This window comes from Mustela nigripes, chromosome 4, assembly GCF_022355385.1.
Source record: "Mustela nigripes isolate SB6536 chromosome 4, MUSNIG.SB6536, whole genome shotgun sequence".
Taxonomy (NCBI): Eukaryota; Metazoa; Chordata; class Mammalia; order Carnivora; family Mustelidae; genus Mustela; species Mustela nigripes.
Window position 1 is genome coordinate 105487731 of NC_081560.1, and position 24899 is coordinate 105512629.

A 24899-nucleotide genomic window follows, 5' to 3' on the forward strand; every position below is an offset into this window, starting at 1 on the left:
GTTGTCCTTCTAAATATTGTTACTTGACAAAAGCTTTTCACAGTTTTGAGTCACTGGATCATGAGATAGCCTTCTATTTTACCATTCCATCAATATTTTATTGGCCCTGGGTGTGGTAAAGTACCATCAAAGAACTGGGTAAGACAATAATCAATTAAAATTTTCTTCCTCAGATACAACTCAGTAGAGAAACAAATTAATGGGTTGCAGCCTCACTAAGGACTCAAAAAGCAAACTAAGGCTTATGCAGGAGAAGAAATTCAAGGGGAAAATAAAATAGTTCTTTTAAGAGCTTGTGCGGTGTCCACACAGTCAGAGAATGGGATGACTCTAAGATATCTAAGAATTTAAGAAAGATACATTTCTTTCAAAGAAAATAAGCATTTTCTTTTTAGGACATTGGGGTTCTGCTTTCCCTCCAGAGTTTAACCAGACAATATGGAGAGACCAAGAAAAATTCTGAAAAGTTCTTACTTATCAAGAATTGACATTATATAATCAGTAGCATCCTTACTGGAGCCCATATGTCTCACTCCAAGATAGGGAGTGTATAAACATGTATCTGTTAATTCTAGAATCACTTGTAAGTTTAGATGGAATAGACTTTTGTACACCAAAGTGAGCCCAGAGATTGACCCTCTTTAATAACTTCTTCCCTCAGAAAAAGAGGATGTTAGAGTAATACCTCTGTTACTTCCCAACCCTAACATTGTAATTCTTTGAGGTAAATAACAACAACAACAAAAAGGCTTTATCTATGATATTCTTAGTCTAATGATTCTGATGCATTAATCTTTAGAAATATCATACTTAAAAATACATGTACCAAATAAAGAAAGGGAAAGCAGAGATTTAAGCTCCCTCATTAAACAACTGTGGTTTTCCATATAAAAAGTTCAAAGACTTTCTCTCTCTGCCTGCCTCTCCATCTACTTGTGATTTCTCTGTCAAGTAAATAAATAAAATCTTTAAAAAAAAAAAAAAAAAAAAAGGGCGCCTGGGTGGCTCAGTGGGTTAAGCCACTGCCTTCAGCTCAGGTCATGATCTCAGGGTCCTGGGATTGAGTCCCGCATCGGGCTCTCTGCTCAGAAGGGAGCCTGCTTCCCTCTCTCTCTCTCTGCCTGCCTCTCCATCTACTTGTGATTTCTCTCTGTCAAGTAAATAAATAAAATCTTTAAAAAAAAAAAAAAAAGTTCCAAGACTTTAAATAAGCAACATTAGAAAAATGTCATTTAATTAGATGTAGCTTTGCAGACCCTGACTTGAATCTGAAAATCATGTATTGTAATGTGCAATTACTGGCAAAAGAAATAGGTGTATAAATACCTCAAACATAATGGACCATAAAAAGTGACAGAAAGTGCAGGGAATTAGGGAATAAGGAGAAGCCTGGAGGAAAAGCTTCTTTCCTTTTCCTTCCTGGAGAAAAAGGAGAACTTGGAAGCTTCTATAGAGGGAGATGTTTTATTACATTGCCTTGATCTTGAGAAGCCAACTACATGGGTACCATTGATGGGATGCGTCCCACGTGTTTTTGGGTGTACTTTTAAATTTTGGTATTAGCCCTCTTGGTTATATGATGGTGTTGTCCTTACAGAAATGGAAACAAACTTAAGATGGCTTAGCTGGGGTCACACAGCTGGTATAACTGAGCTTTGAGTCCAGAGAAGTCTGACTCAGGAGCCAGAACTCCTTCCAGCAAGCACACCGCTGCCCCGCTCCTGTCTACACTGGAAGCAGGTATGAGTCAGGGAGATAGCAGGAAGCTCTAGCTGGGGGTGTGGGAACAGACAATGTGTGTTCAAACGGGACATGCTGAGCTACACTCTAGGGTTGATCAGCACGAGCGTACATGGTGGTCTATCATTTTGAACACATCTCATCTCTTTTTGCTAAATATGACATTTTAAGTATTTTTCCATTTAGGATTATTTTCTACATACAGGTCCTGAAGTATTTAAAAATGTCATATTTTTTAGGGAATCATGGTAGTCAGAGGTGGCCAGAGCATTATGACTTACTTCAGTGTCGTCTGGGACACACCTCGGATTGGGTTGTCTATAGATTGTCCTTTGTTTAATGTAATGAGTCCCAGTTATTTGGAGCACCCCAAATTTACTTTTCTCAGTATCCTGTTTATATGATGATATTTTCTATTTATTCACTACACCCTCTCTGTGCTGCCTAAAGGAGCTGGAGTTTATTTTCATTAAGTTCCAGGAATCCCTTGCTTGCCTTTTACTGGGCTGTAAGTCAGATGTAAATAGGCTGTGTTATGGACTGAAATGTGTTACACCCCAAATTCGTATGATAAAGCCTAACCTCCTGTATCTCAGAATGGGACTATAATGGGAGATCGGGTCTTCAAAGAGGTAATTAACTTAAAATGAGGTCCTTAGGATGGGCTTCATCCAGTATGACTGGTGTCTGCCAAAGAAGAGATTAGGACACAGACTGGGAAAGGGGGGAGACCACATGAAAACACATGAAGGAGGTGACCACCTGCAAACCCAGGAGAGGGGCCTCAGGGGAAGACATCCCTCCCCAACACAGTGATCTTGGACTTCCAGCTTCCAGAACTGTGAGACAATAAACTTCATCCTATCTATGGCATTTTGTTATGGTAGCCCAAGCAGGCTCATACAATCTGAGAGCACAGAGTCAACAAAACAGGAGAGGGAAGGGGCAATTCATGTTAGCCTGGGCTTTGCATTACCCAGGGAAGGAGGGAGGAATGTCCATCTCCTCCAGGAAATGGCAAACAGGGAAGGATAGGATTCAGTGTCTCAAAATCTTCTCCCTTTCCATGCTTTTCAGAGGCTGGTTTCGTTGGTTTGTTTGTGTTGGCTGGAACTAAAGGGTGTTTAATATATTCAACAAAAGTAAATTCAAGTGCAAGCATGCTTTATAGATGTTCTTGCTTTTCTATGCCCTTGGCTCCCTGTATAGCTTCCATGGGTAACATAGTATATCCTTAATAATGTTTTAGTTTGTGGAATAAAGCATCTCTTCCAATTGAATCCACAATTGCTATAAAAATAAGTGGAGGTGACAAGTGTCTTGGAAGTGGAATAAAATGTGGAATGTGCTAGACAAGTTGGAAAAATGAGTGCATATAAAGAGTAGAATTCAAATGGAATTAAATATAGAGAGATTAATTCAGGGAAGAAAAAACTCTCCAGTTATGCCAAGGCCAAATGCAGGAGGTCTGGCCTTTTACAAGTATGTCAGGGAGTCATAATGAACGCCAGGCTGTATCCCCAGGTGGTGCAATGAGAATGTTAACACAACCCCAAGAGTTCTAGCAGGAACAAGAGCATGAAGGAGGACATGGTGATTCTCCCTCCCTGCACTGGCTGGCATTTTTCTGAGTACCTACTCTGTACCTTATAATAGCCTAAAGAGAAATTCAGTCAGTGGATCTCAAGATACAGCATTCGTCAGAATCACCTGGAAGGGCTGTTAAAACAGAGATCATACCCCACCCTTGCCTGGAGGGTCTGATGCAGTACATCTGGGATGAGGCTCAAGAATTTGTATTTCTAACAAGTTCCTAGGTGATGCTCATGGTTGGGGGACCACACAAAGGTTCTGAAGGAGCTTTTCTTCAAAAAAGGGTAAAGGAATAGGATTTATTATGCCAGATGAGAGAAACAACAGCTTGGACTTAATCAGAACCTTCAAGAATGAGGAGGACCGCCTGAGTGTTACTGTGTTACTGAGCTGCTCGTTCTACGGTGGGTAGGACAGGACCCCAGGTCTTAGATTTGCCAAGATTTAGAGTTTACATCAGGACAAACCAGCTTGAAAAATTTTGAGGACCTGGAACATGACCTGAAGTGGAGATTTGAATTCCTTTCTAGAAGGCTTGAAAAAAGCAAGGAGGGAGTTGTCCTTTTGGTGGGGGAAATTCAGGAGACTCCCTGAATTTTCCTTCCAGTTGTCTCCATGACCCTGAAACAGCTCTTTCACTTGGGCAGGAGGAAGAGCCCCAGATGTAAGCCTCCCTCGGACACTTCCGGTCTGCAGGGGAGTTACGCACCGGAAGCGGAAACGCCCGCTTCCGCTGGACGCAAGAAGGCCTCACACTAGGCCCTGGAGCCTGCAGGGAGGTGAGGAGAGGCCAGGTGGGGACGGGATTCAGGGAGATGCCTGCACACAGGCAGGCAAGGCCGGTGGCAGTCCTGAAAAGCAGCGGGGACACGCAACGGTGGGACAGAGCAGGGCACAAAACCAGGGAGTCCACGCAGTGGAGAGGGTAAGGTGGGCGAGTGGGCGGGCGGGAGGAACGAGTTCACATTCCGCAAAGAGGTGACTGGGGAGGCCGCGCCGCACGGACTAGGGGAGGCCGCGCTGTGTGGACTAGGGGAGGCCGCGCCGTGCGGACTTATCCGGCTCCTCCGCAGGTGAGGCCGTGGAAACCGCAGCAAACCGGCAGAAGGCACGGCCTGGGCTGGGCTGCTCTGAAGCACGGCTCTGGGACACCGCCGCCCGGAAGTGGGCAGCGATTCACCCGGACGCCATCGACTGAGCCCTCACCGCGGGCAGGGCCCAGAGCGAGGCCAAGTCAGTCGGGTCCCCGTCCTTCAGGCCGGCGTAGATTTCTCATGACAGCACAAGGGATGACAATGAATGGAACGGAGGGAAGGCAGAGATGAGGGAGCATGTAGGGAAGCTTCGAGAAGGAGGGATCCCAGACAGAGGGGCGGTGGCAGGAGTTTGCCAGACAGAAGCGGTGGGAAAGGCGCTGCGGGCGGGGGCACTGTGGACCGGGCCGGGCTTGGCAGGGAGTGACAAGGGGAGACCGGAAGGCAAGATGCCCAGCTGTGCGGCGGGAAGGTCAAAGGGCTCTCTGCGTTGAGCCAGTGATAGGCGTTGTATCCATCTAGGAGAATTCCTGTGCTGCTTCAGATCCTTGTGGGTGGAAACGCCTCATTTGTGTCTCATGGTGGGTGGCTCCGGAAAGAGACCAGGGACCCCTGTTACAGGCAGGTGGGGGCTGGGAAGGGCAGCTGACGTTCCAAAGCAGGTAAGGGAGTACATATTGTATTTACTTGAAAAACAGATGAACGTATTTGGGTAATCAGATGGCATTGGGGGGGGGGGGCAATTTAAATAAACTACCTTCCTTTGGCTTCCTGTTAACACCAGATTACTTTTTGAAGAGAAATCACATGCCTTCGTAGATGGCAGTCTCCAAGGATTATATCCACAGCCTTTAATTTTCGAAAAATTTCATTGCTTTGATTTTACAGATTGCAACATTTTTTCCTTTCAAATGTCCCTACGCTCTTAAGCGTGCTAAAACTCCTGCTAAATTTTGTTGGAATTTAGTTAAAGGGAGAATAAACATACATAAAAATGATGTCTGTGCTGCTTATGGACACATCGTTAATTCACAGTCACAGTTGTAAAGGGATCTGGGGCCTCACACTTTGTAGAGTCCCATGGAAGGAACAAAAGGCTCCTTTCAAAATCCACCAAATATTTTGGATTAAGTAGCTTCTTTTTTTTTTCCCCCTTGCACAGAAAGATACTTACATCTTTCTCTGTTTTTTTTTTTCCTTTTTTTTTTTTTTTAAATCTAGTCTTTTTCTGACTTTAATTCTCTTGCACTGCTCACCAGGAATCTCCGCTGTGATACTGTGAAGACTATATCTAGGTCCATCAAGTCATGGTATGTATTTAAGAAATATTTTGCTTGCTTTCCAGATGATAACTTTGTAGTTTGGCATTCTTTTATCATTGGCATAAATCATCATCAAGAGTAGCTGAGGGTTCACTCTTAGTTTTTATTCATTCATTCATTCATTCATTCTACCCTTAGATTTTATTCAGGTTCTTTTAATTAATGCTAGGTAGATGTGAAAATAAAGTTAAAGATGTAATTATTTTTGTTAAATTAAAACAAATCACCACAAGCAATCTGATCCAAGCTACTTCACTCCATGAAAGTGAACTCCCTCCTGAGTGTGAGCTAGGGAACTTTCTGCTCCTATAATTTATGATGTATTTTACTGTTGGAACTATGCTCTTGTGAGATCAGGCATTTGTCATAAATCACATGAAAAAATAAATTGAGAAAGTTCTCTACTGTATGATAGAAATCCTTTATTTTTTAGTGGTTGTCTGTATTATATTTCTTCAATGTAAAGGGTAATATTTAAAGAAAAAAAATTGAAGACCACTATCCTTACACCTCCAGCTCTGAGCTTTTTACTCTTGGACGCTTGGGCATTTTATGATCCGCTCTCCTCAGGATCCCAGCTTTTATGTCCAGGACTCAGACTTGATTGTCTCCCATCAGTTCACCCAACTTGTTAACCATACTAGGTGCTCTGAGGTGTTTCACGGTGTTTCAGAGGCGGATGGCAAGAAACAGTACCAGTCATTCATTTCTTTCCACCATTTCCTGATGTTTCCAACCAGGTTCACCCTTGGTTCCCTCGATTTTTCTGGGACTAGAATAGACCATGGGCATGTGGCTAGAACAAGAAGGATGGGCCCCGGGGTGTCTGCTGCTTGGAGTTTCAGGAAGTTTCGCTTGCCACTCTTCTCCAGCTGTGCTCATGTGTTCTCTCAGCATGAAGGTACACCAGAGGCACTTGTGCACACATCAGTCCAGGACAGTCCTGCTTATAACTGACGTGAAATGGATTTGCAAGGCACACCCCCAAGGGGCTGGCTGGCTGTTTCTTTCTTTCTTTCTTTCTTTTAAAGATTTTATTTATTTGACAGAGATCTACAAGTAGGCAGAGAGGCAGGGAGAGAGAGAGAGGAGGAAGCAGGCTCCCCGCTGTGCAGAGAGCCCCATGTGGGGCTCCATCCCAAGACCCTGGGATCATGACCCAAGCTGAAGGCAGAGGCTTTAACCCACTGAGCCACCCAGGCGCCCCGGGCTGGCTGTTTCTTAGGAGTTGCTGGGTCCTAATTCTACAGTAAAGAAGACAACCATGGAGGTTAGAGCAGCAGAGGACCAAATGTTCCTGCAGTGATAGTGAAGTTTGCTCCAGCGACCAACAGGTGCAGGGTGAGAACGTTTCTGAGGTGTGTCTGTGCTCACAAGAGAGGCTGTGGAAATGATGTGTACTTTGGGCAAAGAGTGAAGGAATGGTACCATATTCTGCCTTTTTTTTTTTTTTTTTTTTTTTTAATGCCATTTCTTGGTTAGGTCCTTCTCCTGGATTAAAATCGTTCTACCTCAAATCTAGAGCTGTAATTTTATGTAACTCAAATTGTCTATCACCTACATGCCCTCCACTGAAATCCAAGGTGAGAACGAGACTACTTTGTACTAAATGTTGATGATTTCTAATTAATTCATCACCTTCGTGGCAATTTACAACTTGGCTTTGCTGACAGAAATAGTTTTAGCAGATTGTATGAAAAGAGGCTGATCTCATTTTCTCCCTCCTAGAGATAATTTTAGCCTAAGTTTGAACAGATAGAAATAAGTCTTAAAAAGCCAATAAAAGATAGAATCTCTTGCCTTATTTAAGGAACCATTTAGAAGGTAAAGAGTCCAATGGCATCTTGTATATAGTATAAGAGATAAGCTAGCTGAGAGACAGGGGTGTGGAGGGGGAGCGAAGTCCTCAGTGGTATATTTTGGCAGGGACTGCACCACGGCCTAGGATTAAGCTGAGGAAGAAGAGGGGTGCTGGGAGCCTTGGCTCTCCAGGCAGTAGACTTACAGATTCGGTGGGAGAACCAAAGGGCATAAGACCAGAGTCACCATCTCTAGGAAGTGTGTTCAGGCCTGACTTGGTTTTTTTCCTCCTCCCTCAGTGGAGGAGGTGTCCTTGCTGGACCTGCTCCTAGATCCCCTCGCTACTCCCTCAGCATTTACTAGAGATCTCAGGTACATATTTGTGCAAGTCTTTGATGAATGTCCATATTCCTCCCTAGACTCATGGTATCCGTCATGTTTATGACATGACATGTCTATGTCTATGTCATGTCTTTGTCATGTCTCATGTCATGTCTATGAGCCTAGCTTCCAGGAACAGTGCCTGACAAATAGCAGGTGGGAATCTATATATATATATATATATATATATATATACACACACACATACATACTCAGTTACTTGTTCAATAAATATTTTTAAAAATCTATTTTATACATATATATGTATAAAAATTTTATATATGTATAAATATTTTTAAAATATTTAAAAATCTGTTTCATACACATATATATGTATTTTTAAAAATCTGTTTTATACATATATGTGTGTATGAAACAGATTTTTAAATATTTTAAAAATATTTATACATATATAAAATTTTTATACATATATATGTATAAAACAGATTTTTAAAAATATTTATTGAACAAGTAGCTGAATTTCCAAGCATAGCCTTCAAGTGCCACCAAGAATGGGCTCTATGCATGGCTGGATCAGAAGCCAAATGGCTGAGATCTCTGGAAAGATACTTCTACTTTGTTACAGATGATGAATAGAGCAGTGCTTTCTTCTTCCTTTTTCTTTCACATCCTATTTCCTTGCTAGACGCTTCCCATTATAGAGTTTTCCAACAACTCATAAGGCCATGTACTTAGTCACGTACTCACTGTTAATATCTGTCTTCTCCCACCACATTTCCTGGTAGTGCACCCTCCAACTGCAAATCTGGGTCTCAGCCTGGTCCAGCTTTGGCTTCTTCACTCACCCTGCTGCTGGTTTCAAAATGTTTCAAACAGAGCAGCTCCAGACTTTAAAGCGTCACAACAAAGAGAGAACTGATATTTCTCCATTGCTTTACCTGATATCATCTCTGCAGTGTTTGACACTGTGTTGGTTCCTCCTTTTAAAAAAAAACTCTTGGATGCTCGATCACTACCCTCTAGATTCCTCGCCTCCTTAACTGGCCATTTCTTCCATCTCTCCCTTCCTCTTCTATTCCTTAAAAGCTGATGTTTCCCCAAGTGACTCTGTTGTCTTCCTTCCTTCTTATGCTGCTCCTGAGTTTTCTGAAAGTTGTTTTTGCTTTCAGTGACAATGTATGCACTCGCTGACTCTCAGGTCCTGTCCTGGCGCTACTACAGTTCCAGACTCTTGGTTTCAACTATCTGGCATGTGCTTTCATAAATTCCTGTCCACGTTTTACTATAGTCTCCTAAATGGTTTGTTGACAATCGATGTTTCACCACTTCAGCTCAGCCTCCATCTGCTCCCTGAGTTAGAGTTGTTTTCTTGAAAAATAAAACTGAACATGTCACTCCTCCCTTTAAATACCTCTTACAGATTTCCAGGGCTGCCGAATGGACGGTCATCACCATCATCATGAGCGTGTAAGTGTTTACTGTGTACCAGGCACGAATCACTTCATACAGATGGACTCACTGAATCCTCGTGACCACTCTGCGAGACGGGTACTGGTTATTCCCATTTCTCAGATGAGGACGCTGGGGCACAGAGATGATGCGTAATGCGTTCAAGATCGCATGAAGTCCATCCTTTCCAGCTTGATTATGGATCCCTTTCTATGAGCCTTTCTTCTATTTCATGACGCTCCATCCTCCTTCATATTTCCCTGTCTTTGTGCCTGGGACCTGGCATGTTTTGATTCCATCATTGTTCCGTCTTCATTCATCAAGACTCTGTCCCCAAACCATTTTCTCCGTGAGAACTCAAAACTCCTCAGACAGAGTTGACCGCTCCCACCTCTGTGATGATTCTAAACCTTGTACACACCTGCCCTGCTATGGGACAGTTCCTGCTTTATTTCACAATGGAGCAGTTTTTTTTTCATTAACAGTTAAGGCAGAAGTGGACTTGGCTTCCTCTTGACCCCTTTTAAAATTGTCTGAAAATTAAGTATCACCAGTGTCCAAGCAAGGACACATCCCTATTGAATTTTAGGCGGCCATTTGTTTATAACTTAATATATTCATATTTTTAGGTTAGAGAACTAGCTCTTACCCATATTCTCTAAGAATGTAATAAGAGCTACTTGCCTTTTAAAATTATTGATGTGTTAGGATTCAGGTTGGAATCTTCTGTGGTTTTATAAAAATTACCCGTCATTGATTGAGCGCAAACAGAAGACGAGTGGGAAGGAGGTGGTCCACGCAGCTACGACTGCCTGGACTTGGGCCGTTACCTGCTGGCCGGGCTTGATGGGTGAGAGCGTGATGCCCTGGGTGTTGATCACTGGCAGGATCTGGTTCCCGATGACTGTGGCAATGATCTGGCCCTGGGCGTTGGTCAGGAGCTGGGGGGTGATGGGTTGCACTTGCAGGCCCTGAGTGCCACTCGCTGCTTGACTCGATGGTCCCGGATTCGGCATCAGAGGGATGGTCCCAATAATCTGCAAGAGATGGGCCCAGAGGTGAGGAGGCGGGCTCTGCTCTGGTTCTGCACATGCAGCTGAAGGTCACTCATGCCTTGCTTTGTGCAGGAGCCTCCCAAGAGCCCACGGAGAGACTGTGACCAGATCTGGAGGAGGGTGTAGAAGGCAGGGGCAGGGAACAAGCACCTGCAGGAGAGATAAGCGCACGTGAACGGGATGCATGGAAAGGCGGGGGGGAAGCACCTTACTTGAAAGCAAAATCAACCTTTGGCGAAGACGCAAACTTGGGGTTTCACAGACATCTGCTTTGTTGTCTCAGAACCAGCCAGAAGATGGACTTCACAGGCACCCAAGACCCTCTTCTAGCAGGGAAGCCACATCTCTTCCCCAGAGGAGCATCTCAGACCTGCTGTGCTCCCTCACATCTTTCCCTGCCTTGTTCTCCTCTGCTCTCTACATCCCGGCATCCTTTCACCTTCCATCCTACTCCCCCAAGGTCCTCAGCAGCCTAGCAGGAGTGCGTCTCTCCACCCTAGTTCTGGCATCAGGGAGACAGGGTTGCCTTCCCAGCTCGGCCACCTACCAGCTCAGTCAGGGAGCTTCCGCTTTCTGAAGGTTTGAGAGAACTGGGATCATAAACGAATGCCTGAAACTCTTAAAATAGAGTTGGAATGACAACTTAAAATGGCACTTTTTGAAAATATGCATTTTAGATAATGTGTTTGCAACCAGGTCTTAAGGGTTAGAAGTTCAGGGCTTCTGTGGCGGGTGGCAGAGAAGGTTTCTGCTTGCGTCTAGCAGCTTCTGGCTTCAGTGAGGGGATGGGGCGGAGTGTTGCATGAGGGACCTGGCTGGATCTGGTGATGGCGCTGAGGAGGAAGGGAGCAAAGGGGCAAGATGGCAAATGGTCATCGTGTCTATGAAAGCTGGAAACATGGATCACATTCCTATGCTGCTAAGGGCAAATTTAATCAGTACAGAATGAAAAGATGATCTGTCTTCCAAAGTTATGGACTCTTCTGGGGGAGTCACGGAGCTGGCAGTTGGAGGCTTTCCTCTCCCACACAGCGCAGGATGGTTCAGCAGGGCTGCTCTTGTAGTCACATTCCAGGATTCCCTCCCAGGGTGAACTGTGGTCACATGACGTGAGGACCACCTAGACGTATTTATAATACTGTCTCCAGAAGTGCTTTTACGTCCATGGTTTCGTTTCCTTCCACGTTCTTATTTCCGCTAGGAAGTGGGCATTAGTCTGCCCCCATTAAGTGGCTGGGACCGCGGAGGCCCAGCTGTCGCTTGATGGAGGTGTTGGTAGGTGACAGCGGGGCAGTCTAGGTGCACCAAACCCCTGATGGCGGTGCTTCCCTCATGTCATCTGTTTCCCACCGCAGGGAGGACATGGGAGAGGGCCCACTCTTCGGGAGGGCACCGTGTCCCGTGGGAACTTCCGTTGGGACAACATGCAGCTTGCAGTCCGAGTTTATAAATGACTCTGTTTTCTGGTCCCACAGCCCTCCAGAGAGGGCTTTGAACACAGGTTCTCAACACATGTCTTTTGGACGAATGGTTTCTAGCCTCTGCTACTCCTACGATTCCAGAAGCAGCAAGACTGGCAGGAGAACCACAAGGGCAAACACGGTTTGGTGATGAGGATTGCGACAAGAGGGAATCCTCCTGGCGCTGCTGTTGCTCCCACTGCAGGAGCCCCAAAGGGACGGTGCTAATGGAGCAGCTGTGTGCATACAAAGCAGTGGCGGCAGTTGTCAGCGGATGCCGTTGGAGGTCACGTAATGCCTGCGAAAGCAGTCAGCAGGCCCTGAGGGAGTCCATCACTCTGCGGGTCTCCCTGGGCAAGCCTGTGGGTCCGTCTGGCAGCATCAGCGGTGAACCCGTCCCAGCAGGGCAGCCAGGTCAGGACGAGTCCACATCAATAGATGAGAGCATGTAAGTGCCGCACTGATGAGTGGTCTTGCACGAAGCAGCTCAGGACCCAGAAGCTGTCCCTCTGACCCCACGGGTGGTATGTAGAGACCTGGGGAGCAGGCTCCTCCTCCCACACCTAGATGCACCTGTCCGGTCTGGCCTCCCCGTGTCTTCGACCTGAGAAACCCCAGTCCACCAGGTTGGTCTGAGTTGGAAGCTGAGAGAAGCCAGATTGGTTTAGGTGGCAGGGTTGTGGGTTCTATTTTAGGCAGCATGTCAGCGTGTTTAGGAGCCCATGTGAGTTAGTAAGCCGGAAGAAGGCTTCCCAGTGAGGCACAGCGCCTGACAGCTAAGCCCGCTGTGATGCTGGGAGGCATTCTGCTCCCAGAAGATTGACACGAGTCTCTGCTCCCATCACGGTAATGAGATGCTTTGCCTTCTTTCCCAGCGCAAAGAAGAAAGGCAAATGCAAACGACTCTCCAGCCTTTCCCCAAAGTGCATCCTTGCTCTGAATACTGTGCTTGACATTACTAAAACATAGTGCCACTAAAACTCCTCCCCACCGGCTCCTCTTTTCTTTTGGGGGACCCAGCATCACTTGCCGTGGCTAGCATGGGAGCCAGAGGGATCTGGAACTGCACACCTGGAGGAATCCTTTAATAAGGAGGCTTTGCCTGCCAGGTGGTGGGTGGGGGGGTGGTTGGACCGTTCTAAGGTCTGGAAGCCTTCTGTGAAGCTGTGCATTTCTCATTTTTGTTCCCCTTGCAGGGGAGTTGGGATGACCTTCTGGGCATGGCAAGAACTTGGCAATGCACTGTGGGGGTTTCCCAACATCCCCCAGTGAAAACCAGAACGCTGGTTTTCATTTGCTCCCGTTCATTGAGGGTAGAGATGATCATACAGTGCGGTCTACAGATTGCCAGATGTGCCCGTTTTGTTCAGGTTGGCCCCGACTCCTCTCAGTACTTCCACAGACCTCACCCAAAAGCTTCCTCCGATCCTGATGCCAGAGAGATCTCAACAAGGAAGCCAGAGATGCTGAGGCAGCCATGGTGTGAGGCTCTTGGCACTTGGCTCTTTACTTGTGTAAAGTTGGCAGTTTACTGTATTTGAAACTGTATTTGAAATCAGAGGCCTTTTGATATTCAAGGGAACTATTTACATCAATACATATTCCAAGGAAATCAGGAAATTAAAACTGACCTTTGATATTTGGAGAGCTCCTTCTTGAGGGCAGAGAGAGAAGGGATGCTTCTGAGACATCTGGAGACCAAGCCCTTTGGAGTCTGAGTTTCTGGCTCACAGAGCTAAGGATTTGCTGCTAGGGGAGTTCTGAAGGAAAGATGCTGAGTGAGCAAAGCCAGCCAGTAGGCTGTGACTCCTGGTCAAGGCATTAACTGCAACAAGAGAACTGACTTTGGCAGAGCAGCCTAGTGCCTGCTGACTCTTCTCTGCGTGGAGTGTAGCATCATGCGCCATGGAGAAGACGGAGAAGATGCAATTAGGGACAGAGGAGGGGGTAACAAGGCAGGCACATCTCATGCAAAGATTCTATCAATTCAACAGAAAAATGATATATACCAAACAAGTAGCAAGGACTACTGATAAGAATCTCTATATCCACGTGGTGAGTGTTCCAAGGTCTGTTGGGAATGAATGAATGGTATCAGAGGAAGAATGATGAGGGAGTTCAGGGAGACTTGACCGAAGAAATGGGGCAGAGCTGAGTCTCGAATTTTGGGTGGGATTCGGCAGGGCAGAGAAACCATTCCAAACAACAGACAAGCTGGCCATGAGAGACATGGGGGCTGGGGCATTGACTAGTTTTCAAGCAAGAGGGTTGAGACAATGGATCAGGGACTGGTCAGCGTGGAAGCTGTCAAATTGCATCCGGGCAAGGAGATTCAACGATGGTTTTTGAGCGGGTGGAGAGGAGCGCTGAAATGGAGTTACTTCCGGGATAAAGGCAAAGATGTGGACGGAAGTAGTGAGAGGCTCTGGATAGGAGCTCCATCGCTAGGATGCCATTCTAGCTGGCCAAGGGTGAGGAAAAATGCCTCCCTGAATCCTTGACAGAGAGGTTCTGGAGTCATTGCCACTTCAATTCAAAATGCGTGGCCTACTTTATGCCTTGGTTACAACATTAGAAATTTTGGGGTGAAGTTATTGTCTCATCAGTCCCACAGCAAATAGCTCGGGCATTGTTTGCAATGATCCTCGATGTCTTTGCCCTGGTTCTAACTGTAATGATTCATCTTCTGATGAATGCTGTAACTAGGGTTGGGCCCTTCGTATCATAATGACAGCTTGAGATCTAAAAAAGATCTGGCCTCTTTGACGGAGGACTTCCTTGGTTGTTGCAGCTCGTGTCCACCTGTCTTTTTCCTTAGAAAAGTTATAAGCATAAACCACAACAGAAAATGAAGTCTGTGGCACAAGAGCAACTAAAAAAATATAGTTAAAGTGACTGCCGGTGTTCGTTAGCACGTGTAATCCCTGTTCCTGTAAAAGTTTGGGTGGCATACCCATAAAAGTGACTGTTGTGCATTCAGCGGCAATGAGGACTTTAGCCATCATAAAGATTGTCTTGGAACTGTAGCAAATCTCAGCAATTTGGGGTCACGTGGTTATCTTTACAGTGTCCTTAGAGACTTCGTACTAGTTGAGATGCTTAGTAGGGACGAATTAGACCTGATGGAGATGACATGTACTGAATTCATTCACTGCCTACATGTGGTGTCCTCAGCAACAGCAGACGCTGGCATCACAGAAGCCCAGGGCACCCAGACAAGTCATCTGATAGGCCACATGTCATAATTGTCTATGACATGCTGTTAAACTCTGCCACAGAGAATGTGTTTGCAGATGTCACCATTGACAATTTCATTGCACGTATCTTTAAGAAAAGGAAATCCATCAATGCTGTGAATCGGTGACTTTCTCAGCATCTTCAGTCCATCAGCAGAGATGATTCTTTGCCAAATATTTGTGTAATCTCAGCACTTTTTGGTCAAGAGGCTTTTGTTAACACTAGCATCCAACAAAGAGCACCAGAGCGCCAAGGAACCAGTATGAGTGATCCCCAGGATAGAAACAGCTCATTACCTTCTCCTTCCTCTCTGGTCTGGCAACAGCCATTCTCTCTCTTTCTCTGAGGGAGGATTTTGTCTTCTTTATATAACACATTCAGTGTGGGGTGCCTGGGTGGCTCAGTCAGTTACGCATCTTCCTGTGGCCTAGTTCATGATCCCTGGGTCCTGGGACAAGTCCCACATCGGGTTCCTTGCTCAGCAGGGAGCCTGCTTCTCCTCCTCCCTCTGCCTGCTTCCCCTATGCTTGTGCTCTAGCTCTCTCTCTCTCACTCTCTGTGTCAAATAAATAAAATTTTACAAAAATAACACATTCAGTGTGATTTCACTGGGCTCCAACTGTAAGGTTAAACCCACTTAGCATTATTTTGGCAGCTCCGATTAGGATGTTGGTTCCAGGAAAGGTAGGAGAATACAGTTACTCCCCAAATGAAATTCTTTTTTTCTGAGATGCACTGGGGCCTTCTTGCATTTAGCACTCTGTCCACGATGGCGAAGAAGAGAGGCGTTTGTGTTGAAATGGGCTTTCGCAGAGAATCTGAACCGGAAAACCGTAAAGGCACGAAGATAAGCAGATGGAGGAGCTCAAAAGAGGGAGACGCTCAACTAAGGACCCTTGGGTTTAATCTTGGAGACAATGGCAATCAGTTGGTTATGGCTTCCCCAAACTCTGGAGGTGTCAGCGTTCAGGACAAATATAACACCATGAGGGATGAACAATGTCTGGCTTGGGCATGGGCAGTGGGCATGGCGGTGCCTGAAGGTGGTATCACCGAAGCCCAGGAGATGAGGCAAATTATATTAGACCAATTTGCAAGAAAGGGACTCCACATAGTTCTTTAATGAGCAACTGCGAAAAAGAAGGGCTGAAGGTGTACATTTTGATGCTTGTGTTCTGGGTGTTGAGAGGTGTTCTACCCCTGGGAATATGTACCTACTCAGTGTTTCCTGCTGTCAGAATTAGGATCCCTGTTGGATGATTGGTTTTCAACTTCAGACCCCCACTCACAGACAAGAGTAAAGAATTAGAAGTGCCAGGATCTTTGCAGTGTCACTTGTGGTCACATTAGGAGAAGGATAATTTGCATGAAAACCAGATGTTGTAAAGATAACCATAACATCAATAAAAATAATCCTCTAAAATCTTCCTAAGAGCCATTAAAGATCATTCTGCTTAATGGAATTTAGGATATGTTTATAGAGGAATTAAATTATCCACTGCCCAGGTGCAAACCCAGGTTTTGCCCCTAACCCCTAACCAGTGGGAGATTGTTGGCAAATGACCTCACTACCTAGAACCTCAGGGTATTCATCTGTAAAATGGGAATAATGACATCCACTTCATAAGGACATTGTGAGGATGAAATGGGACACAAGTCTCCAAACAATACTTCACTAACCAAACTGATGTTCAATAAACGTTTGTTCTTAGCTTAATTTTGTTTATATTGCCTGTGTGTAACTCCTGGCATTTGTATTAATTTGTACAACTCTCTTGTATTTTTCTGAGTGGTATGACTTTACTATGAAAATAATTTACCAAGAAGAACAGAAAACAGTAGTTCACCATGAAAAATAGTTAAATCCTTCCTGTCTTATAATAGAATGCTAAGCTGAAAGTTTCCATTGAAGCACCAAGATTCAGTAGGCGTTGCGTTCCAAGGGAGGGAATAGACTATGCTGCTGAAAACCAGGAGGACAATTTCTAGAATTCAGAGGGCAGACACAGAAAGATTTAAAAATTCTGTATGTCTTCCTCACTCCCAGGAAGGGGGCATGGGGAGTTTTCCCTCACCTCTAGGTTAATAAAGGTAGTTAAGTAAATAGTGTTCCCTCAAAGTTGGGGAACATACGCCATAAGGAATCTAAAGGTGAGAGGCAATGGTTTTTGAGCTGAGGAGGGAAGAGAGAAAAAGAAGAGCAAAGAAGAGGAAGGAAGAGAAAGGAGAGGGATGAGAGGGAGAGGGACACAGAGAGAGGGCTCTACTGCATTGGCCCTTGCTACCCTCCCACTGAGAACAGGCAAAGACGGGTGATTGTTTCCCTGGACTCATTATCAGGGGTCTGAGCCATTTATAATCCTGTCCCAGAGGACCCCCTTGAGGAATGGGCACTGGGACAGAAAGCCTTGGAGAGTAGACTTGGAGAAAACCAGTCCCTGGGAGGGGAGTATGTAGCTGGAAGAAAACACATTGCCTATAGCACTGTGCTAATAACATAACACAGAGCTGTAGCACTGTCCTATAGCTGTTGGAAGGTCCCAGCTGTGCCTCAGACAAGCTCGTGGGAGAGCTGGCTTGAGCCATCTGCTGGCCCAGAGGGCAGAGGCTCTCTCAGCAGTTCAACCTGGGGCCGCATTTATGCCCATCTGTCTTCTCCCCACCTCAGCCCTCCTTGTCAGGAATGGAGGCAGCAAGCTGAAGGAAGGAGAATCACTCCACCAGAGAAAGACTACCCTTTCCTACAGCAGCAGCTGCAGCAGCAGGAAGGAGGCCCTCCTGGGAATGCTTCTGGTGGCTATGGGACGTTTAAGTTAGGTTCCAAGTGTTGATTACTGTCATGGATGGGGTATCTTGTTGGCACCTTAAGGTCACTCTAGAAGACTCTGTTTCCTTAAGGGCCTATGAGAAGTTGTAGGACAAGAGTCTGAGGTTTAATCCAAGGGGAGGGGACAGCCTGTGGCCACCGAGCCGGTTGACGGGGACAGTGAGAGGCTCTGAGGATCTTACCCTGCTGGGTATCACTTCTGTCCTCGCTCCCCACTTTAGGGGAAGGGTTTTCATAACTGCCAATTACGTGACCAAGAGATTTAAGCTTGTCCTTCCGGGACCATAGTTCAGTGGGTTTTTTTTTTTAATAAGTTAAACATGACTTCATCATGAATATTAACAAGTATTTTCTAAGCCATTCCTATCTATAATTTTAAAAACAGGTAAAGAGAGGGGACTGCCTTTACCTCAATCATCAAGGTCAGTAATACTAAAAAAGGAGTCCCTGTGGGTCACAGGACTTTGTTCACTAAGAACACTTGCAAGGTAGAGGAGAAATGAAGGCAAGAAAGAGGCTTAGAAGTGGAGAGAGAGTGACGGCTGCTGGAGGAGTTACAGTTGTGAGCACAATATACACATTCCCACGTGTATATTGAACTTATAGTCATAGACTATGAACTATATTGAACCATATTGAACTATATTGACTATGAACTTGGTTTGGTTCTGAGAGCCTATGCTGACTGTGGACAGGTCAGCCAGTAAATTACTGAAATTTACATCCAAAACTCACGAAGTACTCTATGTAGCTAATTGAATTTAAATAAAAAAAAGAAAAAAGAAAAAAATGTCAGCCGACTTAAAAACGAACAGTATGGCAGTGGCTTCATTGCTGAAATGCCACTGAGGCTCTTCACAACCTGGGAGCTGCACTAGGGAAAGTCAGTGGCCCCCAAAGGAGGGGAGAGTGTCAACACCCAAGGGAAGGTCAGAAGAATCGGGGAATTTCAACCCGGTGGTTTGGCAGTTATCTTAGCAAGACCATTCTCATCAGCAACAGCAGATTTATAAGATGTGATAAAGGTGTGCATATGGGTCTTCCTTTCCTGTCTTATCTTTAATTAGACATATGATTAAGGAGCACAAGACCCTCCAGTACTCCCAAAAGCAGCCTGGAACACGGTCTTTAATTTGTTTAATTGTCGAGAAAGAAAAAGTCTAATGTAAATGTGTTTGTTTTCCAATTCCAAATGGTGAGTCAGGGGGAAAGGGATCCCACTCGACTTTCACGAGGGGAATGATTTGCTTATAGAGCATGGCCTGAATCCTGGTTCTGTGGCCCATTAGCAGCAAACACTGTGGAAGAAACTCCACATCTCAGGGAACTGACAGGCCTCCCAGGTAAGAGTCAACTCAATTGATACAATGATCATTCTTATTGGACCTGAGTCTTTCTTGAGTCCTTTGGCAAAGTGAAGTTAGCAGCTGCGGCCACGGTCTGAACTGTTGACAGTTTCTATTACAATAACACTACAACTGAATCTGGCACACTCAACACTCTGCATGCAGGTGCTTTTTTGTTTGTTTGTTTGTTTTTTCCCCTCAATTTTTAAAAATTTTAAGATGCATCACAATATCTGTTCTTACATATTTTACTGTAAACGTGAGCTTTTTCTATTCTCTCTTTTATTTGGTTTTGTACTCAAGCATTAGGAACCATTGGCAGAATAAAAGTTTTGATCTAGAGTGTAGTCTAAAGATTAAATTAAATGTGCACAAGATGATCTACAGTGAGATAGGAATTAAGTGGGGAGTTATTGTAATTGACTGCCTGTCTTACTCGTGGAGTGACTGGTGGGCAGGGATCAGTGTCCAGGACACTAATCCTTTTCTTGAGCACAGTATAGGTGCCCACTGTCAACACAAGTTCTTTTGTTAAAGATTTTTATTTATTTATTTGTCAGAGAGCGAGAGAGAGCACAAACAGAGGGAGCAGCAGGCAGAGGGAAAGGGAGAAGCAGACTCCCCACTGAGCAGGGAGCCCACTGTGGGGCTTGATCCCAGGACCCTGGGATCATGCCCTGAACCAAAGGCAGGTGCTTAACCACTGGGCCACCCAACATCCCTCACCGCAAGTTTTAAAATTGTATCTGAATTATAAATCTACTCTATTGGAAGGCATATTGGTAAGCTCTGGATTATTTAGGAGTTCTTTATTTCTCTGTGGTGCTATTTTCCCTCTACTACTCTGCTTTTACTTAACTAGAATGTGGGAAGAGGAAGACAGAAGAGGGGAGAATGAATTTTGTAAAATATTCGCTCAGAGTTTTATTGGGCCTGATGTAGAATTCAAAGTTGAATGACTTCATCTGTGACTGGACAGAAATATCTAGTGACACAGAAAAGGTTCTCCTAGCAAAGCTCAAGTAAACACGACTTTCAGGACTAAATGCAATTTTCTTTGGGGAAGGGAAGTGGAATTTGGAGAGATTCTTTTGGAAATGGAAGGAGAAATTGCCACTTTGTTCCATGCCCATCTTCCCCTTGGAAATTTATTGCTTATGGTTAGCAATTTGTGTTTGTTTATATGAATATTAATATTTACATATTAAAAGTATTTTTGTATAAAGAGATAATACAGACATATTAGCAACTCTTTTACTGTCAGAAAGAGTAGGGGATTGAAATGACTAGGTGATTCTAGCAAAGAAAAAATCTCTTCCACATTATCTGGAAAAGTCAGGTAATTGAACATCTCTGTTTTATTCTGAATGGCTTCAAAATTAAAAGTGTTGCTTTATTCATTCATTTGTTTCATGCACAAGTTAAACGCTTATATACTCACTCACTCACTCACTCACTCACTCACTCAGCAAATCCTTTTTGGGGTCTGCTCTGTGCACATCACCCAGCTATACCACCTGCTCTCATTCCTACTGTAGAAGACGGGGAAATCACCCAGCCATCTGCGTTCATGAAAATCCCTTCTTTTGGATTAACAAGAGCATTCTGTAAAGCTTGCTGTCTATGGCACCAGCAACTGGCCAATGAAGAAAAGAGCCGAGGTTTCTAGTAGGCCGGATGGTCAAGATGGCAGCCACTATATGAAGCCATAGCCCCCACTCTTGACGAGTAGGGGTTGCAGCCTCTTTTCTCCTTCCGAGAAATAGCTGCACTGATCAGAGAAAGAGTATGTTTTTCCACAGCAGCAGCAGCAGGAAGGAGGCCCCCTTCCCGCCTGGTGGCTGTGGGATGTTTAAGTTAGGTCCCAAGTGTTGAGTACTGTCATGGAACGGGGCATCTTGTTGGCACCTTAAGGTCACTCTAGAAGACTGTGTTTCCTTAAGCGTCTATGAAAAATTGTGGGGCAAGAGTCTGAGGTTTAATCCAAGGGGCTTGAGGTGATCTCCCGCGGTCCCCCTTATTAAGGACTGCCTGTTTGCATGCTCACATGTGTCATTGGACAGCTGAATTCACCCATCATTGAGAGGTTCTTATTTTCTCTTGAAAAGTAGCAGGGTTTTTGTTGAATCTTTGAAGAAGGCCAGGCACTGTTCTACATTTTGGGAGACTGAGGGAAAAAAAAAAGAAGCAGCAGCAGCTGGATTTGATGCCTGCCGAAATCAGGCGGCAATCAGGTAGCAATCAGGGGGGTGGTAGAGGTAGATCCATTGGGACCTCTGGTCCCCAAGAACATAAACAGAAACTGCTGGTTTCCCACTGGAGACAAGGAAGGACAGGAGCGTGGTGGGGAATGCCCCTCGGTTTGCACAGAATGACATTCCTCCTTGGCGACCACAACCCCGTTGCAAGACCTCTGCCATCTTGATTCCACTACAGGGATCCTCGTATGAATTCATTCTTGTGGTAAACGAGGGCTCTGGGTCACTGTGCTGTCACACAGCTCCCCCCTCTTCATCTGTGAACGTATTAAGACTTTCCTATAGAGAATGAGAACTGGAATTTAAAGAATGCATATTTCAGCCCATGGTTAATACATAACAAGGGCAAGTGTGACGTCTGGTACCAAAGCAAATTCCTTCATGCCATTGTGGTCCAGGTGTCAATTTGTGGCTTCTCACTCGATTTTCAATGGTAGGGAATGAAAATGTTTGTAAATATGATCTAATGCCCCAATTTCCAATTCTCTGCAGAGCCTTTATATTTTCGTTTTTAATAGTCGTTATATTTGCCCAGAGGGTTGTTCCACATACCAGATAGCAAAGACAGATTCTTAAGGATGAACTGTAACATTCGTTATTCATCATCTTTCCCTTTTCCCCCAACGACTACAAATTAAACTCTGAGTCCTATTTATTTTCTTTGCTGCTGCTAACGCTGTGGAATTCTGAAAACATTATTTTTCCCTTCCAAAGAGGATCATCACTGTAGTGAAGCCATCATTTTGCAGACAGACCAACTTTGTAAGATTTTATATGGCTTTGCCTAAGAGTTTAAGTTTTAATACCAGCAAAAAAATACCTAGAATGTGGGGAAGTATTTCTGCTTCTGCCTGCCGATGCCAGATTAAGTGACTAAATCAGATTAATGTTATTTATTGCTTGGGAGAACACCTTTTAGTTTGACTCAGCCTTGGTCCTTAGAAGCTTTAGTAAACATCCCTAGATGAAGCTCTGGACCTATGAACTGTATATTTTATATTTTTTCCCAGATGGGAGAAAAAAAAAAGCAATAGCAATGAGCTAAAAAAAAAAACCCACAAAAACACAAAAAAACCACAAAAAACAAACAAACCAAAAAAAATATAAATTGGGGACCAGTGATCTCCAACATTCTAGGTTCTTTGGAGCAGTGGGTCCCAGTGAGGAAATGTTTGGCAATTGCTCAAGAAAAGTGCTGCCCATATTTAGCATTACCTAGTACTGTGAGGGCATCCAGCCTGTAAAGATGAATTTAAATAAATATAAACAAGAAAACAAGCATCTAAAAAAAAAAAAAAAGAAGCGTAGGGAATGAAACCACTCCAAGCATCATTAAAAAATGCATCTATTTATTACCACCTGGTTTCATGAGTCTGAGGTGATTCATATGCTTTTTGTCAAGAGAATATCCATTGTTGTGGCAAAATTAAATGTATTTTGATACTGCTTGCCATATTTATCTACCTGTTCAATCAGAAAAAAAGTTGCCTCATCACTCTGACATATATTACTTTTTCAATTTCCTCTTAGTAATTTTTTTTAATACTCTTTAGGGTGAGACCACAGAGTTTCTCATTTCTCACAACAAAGATGGTAACTCATTAGAATGATGCTGATGAGTTTTTCTCATAAAATTGCATCCTCATTTTCAAAGGTGACCAATCTGCCCCCTTAGCCACAGCCATCGGGCAGGTATCGATGGATGTGATTGAAAGGGCCAATGCACCTGTCCTGGTGTGGTTTCTCATGGTTTTGCGCTTCCTATTTTAAATGTCCCTGTGTGTGTGTGTGTGTGTGTGTGTGTGTGTGTGTGTGTGTGTACTGACTCAGGTTCTTCCAATGCAGTCCAAAAAAATGTAATTTATCATAATGAATCAACCACCACTGTAATGATTTTTTTAACTGTCCTGTTCTAAGCTCAGTAATGTAAAATTTATACCAATGGTATGAATTTTGGAATTTTTTATTTCAAAAGCTGTTTTTGAAGTATAGCGTTATCAGGAATAAGTTTGGTTCCTTTTAGGATTTTATTTATTTGAGAGAGAGTGTGAGCACAAGCTGGGGGAGGGGCAAGGGGATAGGGAGGAGCAGACTCCCGGCTGAGCAGAGACTGGAAGTGAGATTCGATCCCAGGACCCTGGGATCCTGACCTGAGCTGCAGGCAGCAGCTTAACCACCTGAGCCACCCAGGTGCCCCAAGGATGTCACCTTTTATATTAAAAAACGCAAATAGTTCCTTTCTAATTCAATAATACTGAGAAGATCCCACATTAAAAATCCATCCATAACTTGCAATGAGATCTTCCAGTTCCGTGTCAGGTTAAAAGAGTTTTGTTTTGGTAGCAATACATATCACTAAATCTCTTCCTTTTGGTTGCCTGGGAGAGCTTGCTAATGTCACCTAAAGATTTACTGAAGGCAGGTGAATATGTTTTTTATTCTAGAGCATCAAGGAAAGCAGCAGTAGTTAAATGAACCTAGCAGGTAATAATACTCCTGTGCCCCTGCCTTTGGATTAAATGAAGTCCAGCAGCCACGTAGTCATGATAGAGAGGGAAAGTACACATTGCCTAGCCTTCTGCTGCTTACACTGTAGAGAAAGCGAGGCAGCCAGCTTAACCTGTTACTAACGGTGTGGGCAGTGGACTCAAAATCCTCCTCCTGGCCCTCCACGTGCTGGAGTGACCATAGGTCTCAAGATGCACGGGGTCAAGGGAACAAGACGGTAGGGGTGGAGTTTGCTGGCTAACTCTGCTGTGTTAAGCATTTAACATCCTTTCTGACTTGCATACTCCTTACAGCAGCCCCTAAATGTTAGTAGTTTAAAAAACTGAACAAAGTAAACAGACAATGCCATTTTCATCAGGCACCTTAATGCTGGGTGCTTAAAAGCATTTCCCCATAAGACTTCAATATAGTTAACAACTCTACTTTAGATCAGCCACCCTAAGTGGATTAAAATATATGCGGGTGAAGAGCCCGAGATATTTATGGAAAGGCTGCCGTATGGCAGGCAGTGTCTGTTCCCGAGGTGCTGAAAGCGGTTTCACTCAGAAGAAAGCCAAGCTTCGAAGGCTTCGAAGAAACTAGATCTTCCCTCAAATCCAGACTCCTTCCCTTACTAACTGTGTGGCTCTGGGGAGTTGGTTCCCTTCTCTGAACCTGTGCTTGCTCAGATGTAAATTAGAGATATTAGACCAAGAGCAATGTGAGAATGAAATGAAATGATGGATTTTTGTAAAATGCTTATTGAATAACGTATTAGCTTATATGAAGTGCTCTATTCATTCACTCCTCAGATTTTATTACTATGTTTATGCTTACTGTGGGCCAGGTGTCATTCTAGCCGCTTGGGATACATCGGTGAATAAGAAAGTTTTAAATTCGTATCAGATCACAGCGATAAGAGCGATCACTAATAGCAGACAAGAATTGA

At 44.4% G+C, this 24899-nt stretch overlaps 1 protein-coding gene across 1 annotated transcript in view; it reads right to left on the bottom strand.

The window, feature by feature from the left end:
• Positions 1–24899, bottom strand: part of POU6F2 (POU class 6 homeobox 2) — a 369287-nt gene that overhangs the window by 16934 nt on the left and 327454 nt on the right. The window contains exon 7 of the mRNA XM_059397244.1: positions 10111–10317. Within this exon, the coding sequence (XP_059253227.1) occupies positions 10111–10317 (207 nt within the window). The remainder of the gene's footprint in view (positions 1–10110; positions 10318–24899) is intronic.